This window comes from Saimiri boliviensis, chromosome 21 (genome assembly GCF_048565385.1).
Source record: "Saimiri boliviensis isolate mSaiBol1 chromosome 21, mSaiBol1.pri, whole genome shotgun sequence".
In the NCBI taxonomy this organism is placed as follows: Eukaryota; Metazoa; Chordata; class Mammalia; order Primates; family Cebidae; genus Saimiri; species Saimiri boliviensis.
In genome coordinates, this window is record NC_133469.1 from 9441664 (window position 1) to 9455725 (window position 14062).

Consider the following 14062-nt stretch of genomic DNA (forward strand, 5'->3'; position numbering starts at 1 on the left):
GAGCATGGTGGATTGCACTTGTGGTCCTAGCCTACTATGGTTGTGGGGCGCTGAGGTGGGAGGATTGCTTGAGCCCAGGAGGTTGAGGCTGCAGGGAGCCATGATAGTACCACTGCACTATAGTCTGTTGACAAAGGAAGGCCTTGTCTGAAAAAATAAAAACAAAAAAAACTTTTCAAACTAGAGAGAGCTTGGAGATGCATAATATTGTGAATACATCAAATACTGCTAAATTTTACACTAAATAACTGTACACTTGGCTGGGCGCGGTGGCTCAAGCCTGTAATCCCAGCACTTTGGGAGGCCAAGGCGGGTGGATCATGAGGTCGAGAGATCGAGACCATCCTGGTCAACATGGTGAAACCCCGTCTCTACTAAAAACACAAAAAATTAGCTGGGCATGGTGGCGCCTGCCTGTAATCCCAGCTACTCAGGAGGCTGAGGCAGGAGAATTGCCTGAACCCAGGAGGCGGAGGTTGCGGTGAGCCGAGATCGCGCCATTGCACTCCAGCCTGAGTAACAAGAGCGAAACTCCGTCTCAAAAAAAAAAAAAAAAAACTGTACACTTTAAAACGTTAATTATATGTTATGTGAGTTTCACCTCAAACTTTAAAAATGTTAAATGCTAGCAAAACTTACTTTAGATTCTGAATATTAGATTTTAGTAGCCTTTAAAAACCAAGGTAACTCCTAAGTTTTCAAGTAAGTAGCCTTTAAGTTACAAACAAAACTAAAAGCCCATGGACATGCATATCATTTTCCAAGGAGAACTCAAGAGAAGTTACATATTTTTGGGTGTGTTGGCAGCATTAGGAGACCCTTTGTGGCCTACCAGTAGGCAGTGGACCACATTTGAGAATTACTTCCCAGAAACCCCATTCAGTAGCAGTGGACTTTAACAGCACAACTGTTAAAGTGCCCAGGGCTAGAGTCCTCAGTGAGGTTGAAGGGTGTGGCACAGGCATGATGACTATGCTTTGTGAAATGGAAATGAGGAAGTGGGCAAGAGCATATTTTTCTGCTCAGGCTATAAACAGGAAGTGACCCTTTCCACTAACAGGAGTTGCTCAAGTATGTTCCAGGTTTAAATATATCATTAAAAGTAAGCCTGAGGCCGGGCTTGGTGGTTCAAGCCTGTAATCCCAGCACTTTGTGAGGGCAGATCACCTGAGGTCAGGAGTTCAAGACTAGTCTGACCAACATGGAGAAACTCCATGTCTACTAAAAATGCAAAATTAGCCAGGTATGGTGGTACACGATTTGGGAAGCTAAGGCAGGAGAATCACTTGAACTCGGGAGGCAGAGGTTACAGTGAGCCAAGATTATGCCATTGCACTCCAACCTGGGAAACAAAAGCAAAACTCCAACTCAAAAACAAAAAAAAGAAAGTAAGCCTGAAACCAAAGCCCCAGTCACTTGCTGAGTTTGCCACTGGGTTTCAATCAGGAAACAAAGTCACAGACGTGACCATTTTCCAGCCCCCCTAAATCTCTGCTGCTTCTCCTGCAGGGGAGCTGGAGGCAAGCCTGCAGTGGATAGATCTTTGAACCACTGGCAGTTTCCTACCTTTCAGGAAGAACCTCTCTGCCATACCTTACCTGAACAAGGCATCTGTGGAGTGCATACATTCCCTTCTCCAGTAATTACATAAATTCTTGTAGAGCTAAACCAGTCATTTAAGGTTCTAAGTGGAAATCCTCGGGCAGCTGGGAAGACAAGTTTGGCAAAATAGGAGCTCTTTTAATTCAGAGGTATAGCAGGTATCAACTGAACAATTAACAGAGTATTTAGGGCCTGGCGCGGTGGCTCAAGCCTGTAATCCCAGCACTTTGGGAGGCCGAGGCGGGTGGATCACGAGGTCGAGAGATCGAGACCATCCTGGTCAACATGGTGAAACCCCGTCTCTACTAAAAATACAAAAAACTAGCTGGGCATGGTGGCGCATGCCTGTAATCCCAGCTACTCAGGAGGCTGAGACAGGAGAATTGCCTGAGCCCAGGAGGCGGAGGTTGCGGTGAGCCGAGATCGAGCCATTGCACTCCAGCCTGGGGAACAAGAGCGAAACTCCGTCTCAAAAAAAAAAAAAAAAAAAAAAACCAGAGTATTTAATAACCATCTTGCATGTGTTTCCAACAATGCTTTTGAGATACAAGATAAAAAAGAAACATGGGCTGGGTGCAGTAGCTCACACCTGTAATCCCAACACTTTGAGAGGCCAAGGTGGGAGGATTGCTTGACCCTAGTAGTTCAAGACAGCCTGGGCAACATGGCAAGACCCTATCTCTACAAAAAATTATTTTTAAATTAGCTAGGCACAGTGGTACATGTCTGTGGTCCCAGCTACTCAGGAAGGTTAGGCGGGAGGATTGCCTGAACCTGAGAGTTTGAGGCTGCAGTGAGTTGTGATTGTGCCACTGCACTGCAGCCTCCAGCCTGGGCAAAAGAGCAACACCTTGTCTCAAAAAAAGAAGAGAAAAGAAAAACAATATGACCCTTGTCCTGAATGACATGTTTCTTATGGGAAGAGATTGTATCTCATTTGCCTATGTTTATTCCAGGCCTAGCATAACACCTATCATAATAGATATTCAGAAAAAACTTCCAAGTGAGGATTCTACCAAATTGGTAAGACATCCACTAAAGACCAATGTAAGGCAGTGTGGTACAGAAGAAAACACTTTTGTCTTCTCTTCCCTCTGCATCTCATGAGAACACTTGTGATGGCATTTGGGGCAATTTAATAGGGTAATCTTGTCATCTCAAGATCCTTAAATTAATTATATCTACAAATACCCTTTTTATAAATAAGGTAACATTCACAGGTTCTGAGGAGTGGGACTGTGGATCCATTATCAGCCTATCACACTGAGTTCTGGCCTATGGCATGTGACCAGAAGTAAGGTACACAGTTTCCAGGCCTAGCCCATAAAAGCTTCCCAAGGGAGATCTTTACTTTATTCCCTTCTCTACTGGCTGTACAAAGAGGCCATGGAAGCCATGGGTTAAAGACACCAAGGACTAGCTGGGTACAGTGGCTCACACCTGTGATCCCAGCACTTTGGGAAGCCAAGGCAGGTGGATCTCCTGAAGTCAGGAGTTCGAGACCAGACTGACCAACATAGTGAAACCCCGTCTCTACTAAAAATACAAAAATTAGCTGGGTGTGGTAGCAGACACCTGTAATCCCAGATAGTTGGGAAGCTGAGGCAGGAGAAATGCTTGAACCCGGGAGGTGGAGGTTGCAGTGAGTTGAAACTGCACCACTGTACTCCAGCCTGGGCAGTAAGGGTAAAACTCTGTCTCAAAAAAAAAAAAAAAAAAAAAAAAAAAAGATAGCAAGGACCCTATTACCCTGGGTCGATGAATAACTGTGGAACAGAGCCTCCTCTTGCCCCTGCTAATTGGTCTTCATTAAGCAGTAATCTACTGTCTTCAGCATTGATAATCTGGGGTTTATCTGTTTCAGCAGCTAGGATTATTCTAACTAATTCACTATAAATCTAAAGTTGCCCCTCTTCCCTCATCACCCTTGAGGACCCTCTGTGTCCTTTATGGTAATTCCAACAATAACTATTTTATTCACTTACAATTTTGCTTTTTATATGACTCTCACTAGACTGTAAGTTTATAAAGACCATGTGTGTCTTATTCACTGTTGTGTTCCCAGTTGTCTCACAATTGGGAATTTGGCTCACAATAGGTACTCAACGTACATATGTTAAAAACATAAATCAAAGAGCCCTGACATATCAACTCTGCAGAGGGAAAGGGAATCTTTCCTGGTCAAAGAATCAGATCATAAAGAATGATTAACAGTTAACTCCAAGGGCCTCAAGGACATCTATCTCACAAGCCCTGGCTCTTGTGGGGGCAGGTGGAGGAGGGGAAGAGGTTTCCCACATCTAAGCCGTGGTATAATCAGAAGACTCAGAGTAGTTCCACACATTGGACAAGTTCATGTAAGTTGCCTAAACCCTTTTCAAGTGGCTATGCAACTGCTGAGATGCTGAACCTTCTTGGCTAGCATTGCAGGCCAAGAAGTAGATCTTAGGTGAGAGTACCAAGAACCTTAAAAGTTGCCTGACCCTTTTTTTTTTTTTTTTTTTTAAGATGTAGTTTCGCTCTTGTTACCCAAGCTGGACTGCAATGGCGTGATCGCGGCTCACCGTAACCTCCACCTCTTGGGTTCAGCCAATTCTCCTGCCTCAGCCTCCTGAGTAGCTGGGATTACAGGCACGCGCCACCATGCCCAGCTAATTTTTTTTTTGTATTTTTAGTACAGATGGAGTTTCACCATGTTGACCAGGATGGTCTCGATCTCTTGACCTCGTGATCCACCCGCCTCGGCCTCCCAAAGTGCTGGGATTACAGGCTTGAGCCACCACGCCCGGCCCAAGTTGCCTGACCCTTAGCCCATAATCCTAAAAAAGAAGCCCTCTTCAGTACTATGGGGCCAAAAATAAGAGTGAATTCAAGATTCAGTATGCTACAGTTCTGAGTTCCCCAGATGTCTGTAGCAAAGAAGTACTAGACTTCCAAGTGTCCTCTGTCTCTGGATTTCCATAGCTGTACTCCTCTGTCAGGATACCCTGTAATCCATTTAAGGCTTCCAGATGCTCCCTGCACTCCAGACTACCAAACAGCTGTGGTTTACGTACAGCTTGTAAACTTCTTGGTTTCTTTATCTTTGCACTGTATAATCAAAGGTAACTGGAAAATTTTTTTTTTTTTTACTTTTTTTTTTTTTTTTTTTTCAAGACAGAGTTTCGCTCTTGTTACCCAGGTTGGAGTGCAATGGCGCGATCTCGGCTCACCACAACCTCTGCCTCCTGGGTTCAGGCAATTCTGCCTCAGCCTCCTGAGTAGCTGGGATTACAGGCACGCGCCACCATGCCCAGCTAATTTTTTGTATTTTTAGTAGAGACGGGGTTTCACCATGTTGACCAGGATGGTCTCGATCTCTTGACCTCGTGATCTACCCGCCTCAGCCTCCCAAAGTGCTGGGATTACAGGCTTGAGCCACTGCGCCCGGCATTTTTTTTTTAACTTCTTAACCTCCTGGTATATGGCTCTTCCACTACCTTTCTTCTCCAGCATTTCACGGAAATTTCTCTTGCTACCATAAACAAACTCTAATTACCACAAACAATGCACACTTTTCAGTCTTCATTTTACCAAACACATCTAGAACAGCTGATATGTATGACCACCCCATATCTCTTGTAACTTTCTCCTCCATTGACTTTTGGTGTATTAAACTCACTTGATTCTCCTCATTTGTCTCCAGTCAGTCCCTTTTCAATCTTTGCAGATCACTAATTCCTTTCCCTTCCCTTAAATGTCAGGAACTCTATCCTCAAATCACTGAGGAAGCCCATCATTCACATGACTCCAGAGACAACCTGTGTGCTGAGGATTTCCAAATCAGACACAGCTCATCTCCGGAGCTCCAAGCTGCATGTCCAGTGGCCTCCCCATGTACCTCACACTTAATATGGTATAGGGGTCAACAGTATAGGCTCAAAAAGACACATCACTTACGTAGTATTCCTGTCAAAATGCATGGCCTGAATATAATCATGAGAACCCAGACAAACTCAAATGAAGGGATATTCCACAAAACAGTAAGTCTACATTCTTTTAAAAATGTCAATTTCATGAAAGACAAAGAAAGGCTGGGTTCCAGATTAAAGTAGACAGAAGAAATAAGTAAATTCAATGCGTGATCCAGAATTAGATCCTGGAGTCGGGTAAACAGTGCTATTAGAATGAGGAACAGTAGCCGGGCGCGGTGGCTCAAGCCTGTAATCCCAGCACTTTGGGAGGCCGAGGCGGGTGGATCACAAGGTCAAGAGATCGAGACCATCCTGGCCAACATGGTGAAACCCCGTCTCTACTAAAAATACAAAAAATTAGCTGGGCATGGTGGCGCGTGCCTGTAATCCCAGCTACTCAGGAGGCTGAGGCAGGAGAATTGCCTGAAGCCAGGAGGCGGAGGTTGCGGTGAGCCGAGATCGTGCCATTGCACTCCAGCCTGGGTAACAAGAACGAAACTCCGTCTCAAAAAAAAAAAAAAAAAAAAAAAAAAAAGAATGAGGAACAGTAACAGGACAATCATTTGAATTTGAATATAAACTTTATATTTTGATTGTTTTTTGAGATAGAGTCTTGCCGGGCGCGGTGGCTCAAGCCTGTAATCCCAGCACTTTGGGAGGCCGAGGCGGGTGGATCACGAGGTCGAGAGTTCGAGACCATCCTGGTCAACATGGTGAAACCCCGTCTCTACTAAAAATACAAAAAATCAGCTGGGCATGGTGGCGCGTGCCTGTAATCCCAGCTACTCAGGAGGCTGAGGCAGGAGAATTGCCTGAACCCAGGAGGTGGAGGTTGCGGTGAGCCGAGATCGCGCCATTGCACTCCAGCCTGGGTAACAAGAACGAAACTCCGTCTCAAAAAAAAAAAAAAAAAAAAAAAAAAAGAATGAGGAACAGTAACAGGACAATCATTTGAATTTGAATATAAACTTTATATTTTGATTGTTTTTTGAGATAGAGTCTTGCCGGGCGCGGTGGCTCAAGCCTGTAATCCCAGCACTTTGGGAGGCCGAGGCGGGTGGATCACGAGGTCGAGAGTTCGAGACCATCCTGGTCAACATGGTGAAACCCCGTCTCTACTAAAAATACAAAAAATCAGCTGGGCATGGTGGCGCGTGCCTGTAATCCCAGCTACTCAGGAGGCTGAGGCAGGAGAATTGCCTGAACCCAGGAGGCGGAGGTTGCGGTGAGCCGAGATCGCGCCATTGCACTCCAGCCTGGGTAACAAGAGCGAAACTCCGTCTCAAAAAAAAAAAAAAAAAAAGAGATAGAGTCTCACTCTGTTGCCAGGCTGGAGTGCAGTGGTGCAATCTCGGCTCACTGCAACCTCCAGGTTCAAGCGATTTTCCTGACTCAGCCCCCTGAGTAGCTGGGACCACAGGCATTCAACACCATGCCCAGCTAATTTTTATATTTAGAAGAGACAGGTTTCACCATGTTGGCCAGGATGGTCTCGATCTCTTGACCTCGTGATCCACCCACCTTGGCCTCCAAAAGTGCTGGGATTACAGGTGTGAGGTCCCCTCCACCTTTTTTTTTTTTTTTTTTTTTTTTTTGAGACAGTTTTGCTCTTGTTGTACAGTGGCATGATCTTGGCTCATTGCAACCTCTGCCTCCTGGGTTCAAGCAATTCTTGTGCCACAGCCTCCCAAGTAGCTGGGACTATAGGCATACGCCACCATGCCTAGCTGTTTTTTGTATTTTTGTAGAGATGAGGTTTCACCACGTTGGCCAGGCTAGTCTCAAACTCCTGACCTCAAGTGATCTGCCCGCCTCGGCCTCCCAGAGTGCTGGGATTACAGGCATGAGCCACTGTGCCCAGCTGAATATAAACTATATATTAAATAACAATATTATATCAATGTTAAATTTTCTGAATTTGATAAGTACACTGAGGTTAGATGAAAGGATACCCGCATCCTTAGGAGAAACACACTTGAATACTTAGAAATGAAGAAAATAATCTTTGTGACTTACTCCCAAATAGTTCAGCAAGAACAAAAGCAGAAAAAGAATAATAAAGAGCAAATACAGGAAAATGCTAACACTGGGTGAGTCTAGATGAAGGGAGCTGACTGCAGTATTCTTACAACTTTTCCATAGATCTGATTTGTTTTAATAAGAAAAGACTTAAAAAGAAGAGAAAGTAGGTTTAGAGTTCAAATCCCAGCTACATCACTTGCTAACTATATAGCCTTGGGAAATTATATACCACCGCTGACTCAGTTTCCCCAGCTATAAACTGGGGATAATAATAGTACCTACATCATAAGATTTTTGCAAGGATTAAAAAAATTGACACATGTAAAGGGCTTTGAACACTGCTGAGTATACAGTAAACATTTCAATATATGTCAGCCAATGTTTTGTCTAAAATTGAATTCATTTCTTCTTCAACTTAGACTGCCTCTTATATTCTTTTTTTTTTTTTTTTGAGATAGAGTCTTACTCTGTTGCCCAGGCTAGAGTACGTGGCATGATTTCGGCTCATTGCAACCTCTGCCTCCTTGGTTCAAGTGATCCTCCTGCCTCAGCTTTCCAAGTAGCTGGGACTACAGGTGTACACCATCACACCCAGTTAATTTTTGTATTTTTAGTAGAGACAAGGTGTCGCCATGTTGGCCAGGCTGAGCTCAAACTCTTGACTTCAGGTGATCCGCCCATCTCGGCCTCCCAAAGTGCTGGGATTGTACGCGTGAGCCACCAGGCCTAGCCTGTCTCTTATATTTTTGACCATGGTTTATAGCATCCCAATCCATTAAGTCTTCTAAGCTACAAAGTTTATACTCCATTCTCTGTGTGTCCCCAGCACTTTGTCATGTCTTTATTACAGCATATTCCATGAGATATAATAGTGTATCTGCCTATGTCTGTCTCTACTAGAGCATGTTTGTCTCAACTAAGTTGAAGTTGGGGGTGAGTGGCAGGGAGAAAGGAGAAGAGCATTCCAGACACAAAAAAATAGCATGAAGGCGCAGAGATGAGAGAAAATAAAGTACAAAAAAGTCCAGTTTGATTGGAGCATAAAAGGTAAGAAAGTGAGGGGCATGAAGTGAGGCTAGATTAAATAAAAATATATCACAGCTGGGCGAGGTGGCTCATGCCTGTAATCCCAACACTTTGGGAGGTTGAGGCAGGTGGATCACCTGAGGTCAGGAGTTTGAGGTCAGCCTGGCCAACACGGTGAAACCTCATCTCTACTAAAAATACAAAAATTAGCTGGGTGTGGTGGCAGGCACCTGTAATTCCAGCTATTCAGGAGGCTGAAGCAGGAGAATGGCTTGAACCTAGGAGGCAGAGGTTGCAGTGAGCCAAAATCGTGCCATTGGACTCCAGCCTGGGTGACAGAGCAAGACTACCTCTCAACAATAACAACAACAACAAACAACAAAACAACAAAAGTATATATATATATAATTACATTTTATATATATATATATATATATATATATATATATATATATATACACACACACAAATGATTTTTAGTCAAAGTTTGAAAGAGTTCTCCCATCCAAGTACTAACCAGGCCAGAGACCCTGCTTTGCTTTCGAGATCTGACGAGATCGGGCGCGTTCAGGGTAGTATGGCCGTAGACGAAAGAGTTCTCTAATATACCCATTAGATTAGTGCTATAAGTCTTGACAGTACCTCTACTTCCCCCTCATATAAAATGGGGACCAAAAAAAAAAAAAAGATGGGGACTAAACCTGAGCAAAGCAAAGGCAAGTCCAGAGAGAAGAAAAAGTAAAAAACCAGATCAAAGGAAGAGTAACTAAGGGCTCCCTGACCCAAAGAAGAGACCTCTCAGTGGATATCTGAGGTCAGTGTTTAAATGGACAAAAGACTATCAGATATAGTCACTTGGGTGTCTGACTGTAAGCTCCCACTAGATTACCAGCTCCCTCAGGACAGAAAGGGACTGAATAATCTTTGTGTTCCTATCCTGTAACATGGTATTTAGCAACTGTAGGTAAGCCCAGAAAATGCCTACTGAATATGTGTGCAAATACCAACTGCCTGGCCACAGAGGCCAGCAAATCTTGGCTGAGTTACTCCACTTTAATTCCACAAGCCTTGAAACCCAAAGTGGGCCAGGCACAGTGGCTCACGCCTATAATCCCAGCACTTTGGGAGGCTAAGACAGAGGATCACTTGAGCTCAGGAGTTCAAAACCAGCCTGGTAACATGGTAAAAACCTGACTTACAAAAAATACAAAAATCTCTTTCTCAAAAACAACAAAACAGTAACACCAGCAACAACAACAAAACCCAAACAAACAAAAAACCCCAAAGTGCTTAATATCTTTATCAGCATCACTCACCAGCAGAGGCAGCTTTCACCATCAAGTGGGCAAATTCAATGGCACCTCCGTTTCTGAAGACTAATTTAAAAGTAGCTTGTCCTTCCCAGCCACCTGGGGGAAGAAATAGCACACACTCACTAAGAAACTGGCACAGATGACAACAGAAAGACTGCCACAAACACCAAGGGAAGCACTACCAGACAAAACAGGGCAGCTTTGGTTTGAATTTCAACATGAGCCAAATTTGAATCTTAAATATTCCAGAAGGTTTTGAGGAAAAAAGACACACGCTTCTGAAGGAATACTTACCATCTGGAGCTGCCCGAATACTTCCCTTAATGAAGTTTGCAGCAAATACTGGTTGTTCAACAGTGAGGTTTGTCATCAGATCAAATGGCATCATAAAAGACAACATGGGATCGTTGATGGAGTGCGAAGTTATGAAAATCACCTAAACAAGGAAAGAAACTTTGGAAAAGGAATGCAGAATTGGTCCATGCATTGAGACTTACAAGAGCAAGGTACATTCCGGCATAATTGAGAAACATCATCATTTCTTCCATCACTCCTCAACATGGAAAATCCCAAAATACAAACGTTTAAATACACTTTGATTGGGATACCAAGGCGGGTAGATCACCTGAGGTCTGGAAGTTCAAGACTAGCCTGGCCAACAAAGTAAAACCCCATCTCTTAAAAAAAAAAAAAAATACAGTATTTTTCTCACTTAAATTATTGCTGTCAGGCATGTAAAAAAAAAAAAAGAAAAAAGAAAAAGAATACTTTGAAAGTCAGTATTTAACTTTTCTACATTTTTAAGGAAAACAAATGTACAGTGAATCCGCAGATTAAAGCAGAAACAGAAATTACCCGGTATGAAGTGAGAAACAATGTTCCTGTCTTTGTACCACTAAAGACATTGGAGCCTTCTGATCGCTGTGGGAAGGAGAGCTCCACATTTGGAGACTGCTTCAAGAGACTGTAGAAAAGGAGGAATAGCACACAATCCAGAACATATATAAAATGACAAACATAAAGTTCTTAACAGAGTTTTTTTTCCAGAGTACGCACTCAATAAACATTAGCTGCTTCTACTGCTACTACTACTATTTTATTGAAATAAAAAGAAATATTCAAATGATCTTATTCTCTGACAATTTACTCTTTATCATTTGATTCTTTTTCTTGTCAAACCTAGTCCTATTCTGTGTCTTCATTCTTTTTTTTTTTTTTTTTCTGAGACAGAGTCTTGCTCTGTCACCCAGGCTGGAGTGCAGTGGTGTGATCTTGGCTCACTACAACCTCTGCCTCCCGGGTTCAATCAATTCTCTACCTCAGCCTCCCAAGTAGCTGGGATTACAGGCGACTGTCACCATGCTTGGCAAATTTTTGTATTTTTAGTAGAGATGGGGTTTCACTATCTTGGCCAGGTTGGTCCTGAACTTCTGACCTCATGATCCACCTGCCTCAACCTCCCAAAGTGCTGGGATTACAGGCATGAGCCACCATGCCTGGCCTCATTAATTCTTAGACTTCTTGTGTGGTAAGCATAAAGTACCATGCTAATGGCAATGGTTCTTTGACGCTAGTAAAAAAGGTAAGGCGGCAGACTGCCCCAGCCCCCTCTGACATGTTGTTCCCTCAGCCTGTTGTGCTCTCTCCTTACTGTTAACCTGGAAAACTTGGACTCATCTTGTCACTCATCAAATCCCAGCTACACAGGAGGCTGAGGCATGAGAATTGCTTGAACCAGGTAGTCGGAGATTTCAGTGAGCCGAGGTCACGCCACTGCACTCCAGCCTGGGCAACAGAGAGAGACTCTATCTCATAAAAAGAAAAAAACTGTAGTTTGTTTTGACTTGTCTGGTGGCTTCTTGAAGGACTGGCTCAAAGGGCACATACTTAATTTGTATTTTTCCTGGGACTAATGAGGCTACCAGAGGGCATTTGACAAAAACATTTCCAACCCAATGCATTAGTTGCTGCTACCTAGGGGAAGGGATGACAGTTGGGGCAAAATATAGACAAATTGTAAAGACAGAGGAAAGGATGAGCAATGAGATACTTTAAGGAATAAAGGCTTTGAAAAACTCACATATATTCCTGGGAAACAAGAAAGCCACACACACACACATCCAGGGCTGGATTTGTACTAAAAAAAAAAAAGAAAATGATGCAAAAAAGAAGTGAAGGTAAAGGCAGAGGTGTAAACTGCCTGGCTGAGTGAGAAAAGCATGGTCATCCTCCCGATCTGCCCACCTCAGCCTCCCAAAGTGCTGAGATTACAGGCATGAGCCACTGTGCCCGGCTAATGGCTTATCTTTCTTAGTGCCTCAAACTAAATCTTGTTCAGGCATGTTTTTTTTTTTGAGACAGAGTCTCACTCCACCACCAGGTGCCAGGCTGGAGTGCAGTGGTGCGATCTCGGCTCACTGCAATCTCCGCCTCCCAGGTTCAAGCAATTCTCCTGCCTCAGCCTCCCCAGTAGCTGGGACACACGCCACCATGCCCAGCTAATTTTTTGTATTTTCAGTAGAGATGGGGTTTCACCATGTTGGCCAGGATGGTCTCAATCTCTTGACCTCGTGATCCACCCACCTTGGCCTCCCAAAGTGCTGGGATTACAGGCGTGAGCCACTGCGCCCGGCTCCCACTTGTTTTTTTTTTTAAGTTCCTCTTTTGCTTTCTTTTTAAAATTTTATTATGTGAGATGAGGTTTCACTATTTCGCTCAGTATGGTCTTCAACTCCCTCCTGGTTTCAAGTGATCCTCCCACCTCAGCCTCTCAAATAGGTAGGACTACAGGTGTGCACACCCATCTCAGGTTCTGCAAAGTCGTTTCTATCCAGGAAACCAGGGTACTAACAAGTCCTTCTTTGGTAAGAAGAAAATAGAGAAACAGTCCTTTTCTTTTTTGAGGAATAGCTGGAGTAGGTACTTAATGCACAGTTCCTAAGATCAAATCCAAATCCAAGCTCTCTCACATGCACTTTAAGCAAATTACTTTTCTGTTTTTCCACCTGTGAAATGAGGGAAACAATACTGATCTTCACTGTAGATTGTAGATAGAGTGAGTTTTTTTGTTTTGAGGCAGTCTCACCGCATCACCCAAGCTGAAACGTAGTGTTACAATCTCAGCCCACTATAATTTCCCCTCTGCCTCCCGGGCTCAAATAATTCTTGTGCCTCAACCTCTCGAACTGCTGGGATTACAGACGTGCACCAGCATGCCCAGCTAATTTTTGCATTTTAAGTAGAGACGGGGGTATCAGCATGTTGGCCAGGCTGGTCTCAAACTCCTGGTCTCATGTAATCCACTAGCCTTGGCCTCCCAAAGTGCTAGAATCACAGGTGTAAGCCACCATGCCTGGCCGACAAGAGTGGTTTAAACTACAGTAAAAAGCTCTTGGAACTAAGAACAGTACTTGGCATATTTAAGTGTTCAATAAATACAAAATGGATCCCATAAAGATAATTCAAAGGACCACAAAAATAAGTGTTTTGTGTTTTGTTGTTTAAAACATGCTTCCTTTCCTTCCTCCAACACAAAAGCAGCAAAGCAGAGACACACCCATAGCCCAAGGAGAAGACACCCAAACACCAAATTAGAAATGGCTTCACAGCATGGAATGAGAGGTGCTCAAATGGCTCCCAGTAAGTGCCTACAGAGATACCCCTGTCAGAGTGGTGAGTAATCATATCCCACAAAATTGGACAAAGCAGCAGAGGTATGAAGGAAGCAAGTGAGGACATGGAACCTCTAAGGCCCATATAAATCTGTCAAGAAAACTTTCTGGTGGAAGGAAGGATAGAAGAAAGATCTGGACATCAGCATTTGGTAATGTCTACTTCAATCTTCCTGACAACTGCATTCAAACTGACCTGGGTGTGCTGGCCCCAAGCACATCATCTAGCTTGAGTTCCACTGCTGGGTGGGAAAAAAAGAAAGTAAGGGCAACTAAGAGCCCAGAAAGGAGCACAGTTCAGAACCCCACAGCCGGGAAGACTGAGGCTGACTGTGGGAAACGAGGAAAGGGGCATGTGGGATAGAGGTAAAGAAGGGAATGCAGTGGAGTGGCGGCCATAGTGGGCAAGTATGCCTTGAAGGTGGAGACAGGCACCTCTCTGGCTGGGCCTGCTCCAGTAGAGTGCTCAGGGGCC

General features: G+C 43.9%; 1 protein-coding gene across 7 annotated transcripts in view; it reads right to left on the bottom strand.

Annotated features, from left to right (window-relative positions):
• Positions 1–14062, bottom strand: part of WBP2NL (WBP2 N-terminal like) — a 60989-nt gene that overhangs the window by 45803 nt on the left and 1124 nt on the right. For 6 of the 7 annotated variants that reach the window (XM_074391211.1, XM_074391210.1, XM_074391212.1 and 3 more), the window contains exons 2-4: positions 10211–10352; positions 9920–10012; positions 1599–1706 (exon numbers count right to left, since the gene is read on the bottom strand). In XM_074391211.1, coding sequence (XP_074247312.1) covers positions 1599–1706; positions 9920–10012; positions 10211–10352 — 343 coding nt within the window. Of the gene's footprint in view, positions 1–1598; positions 1707–9919; positions 10013–10210; positions 10353–10771; positions 10881–14062 lie in introns of all 7 variants that reach the window. The other variant, XM_074391213.1, reaches the window with a different exon arrangement.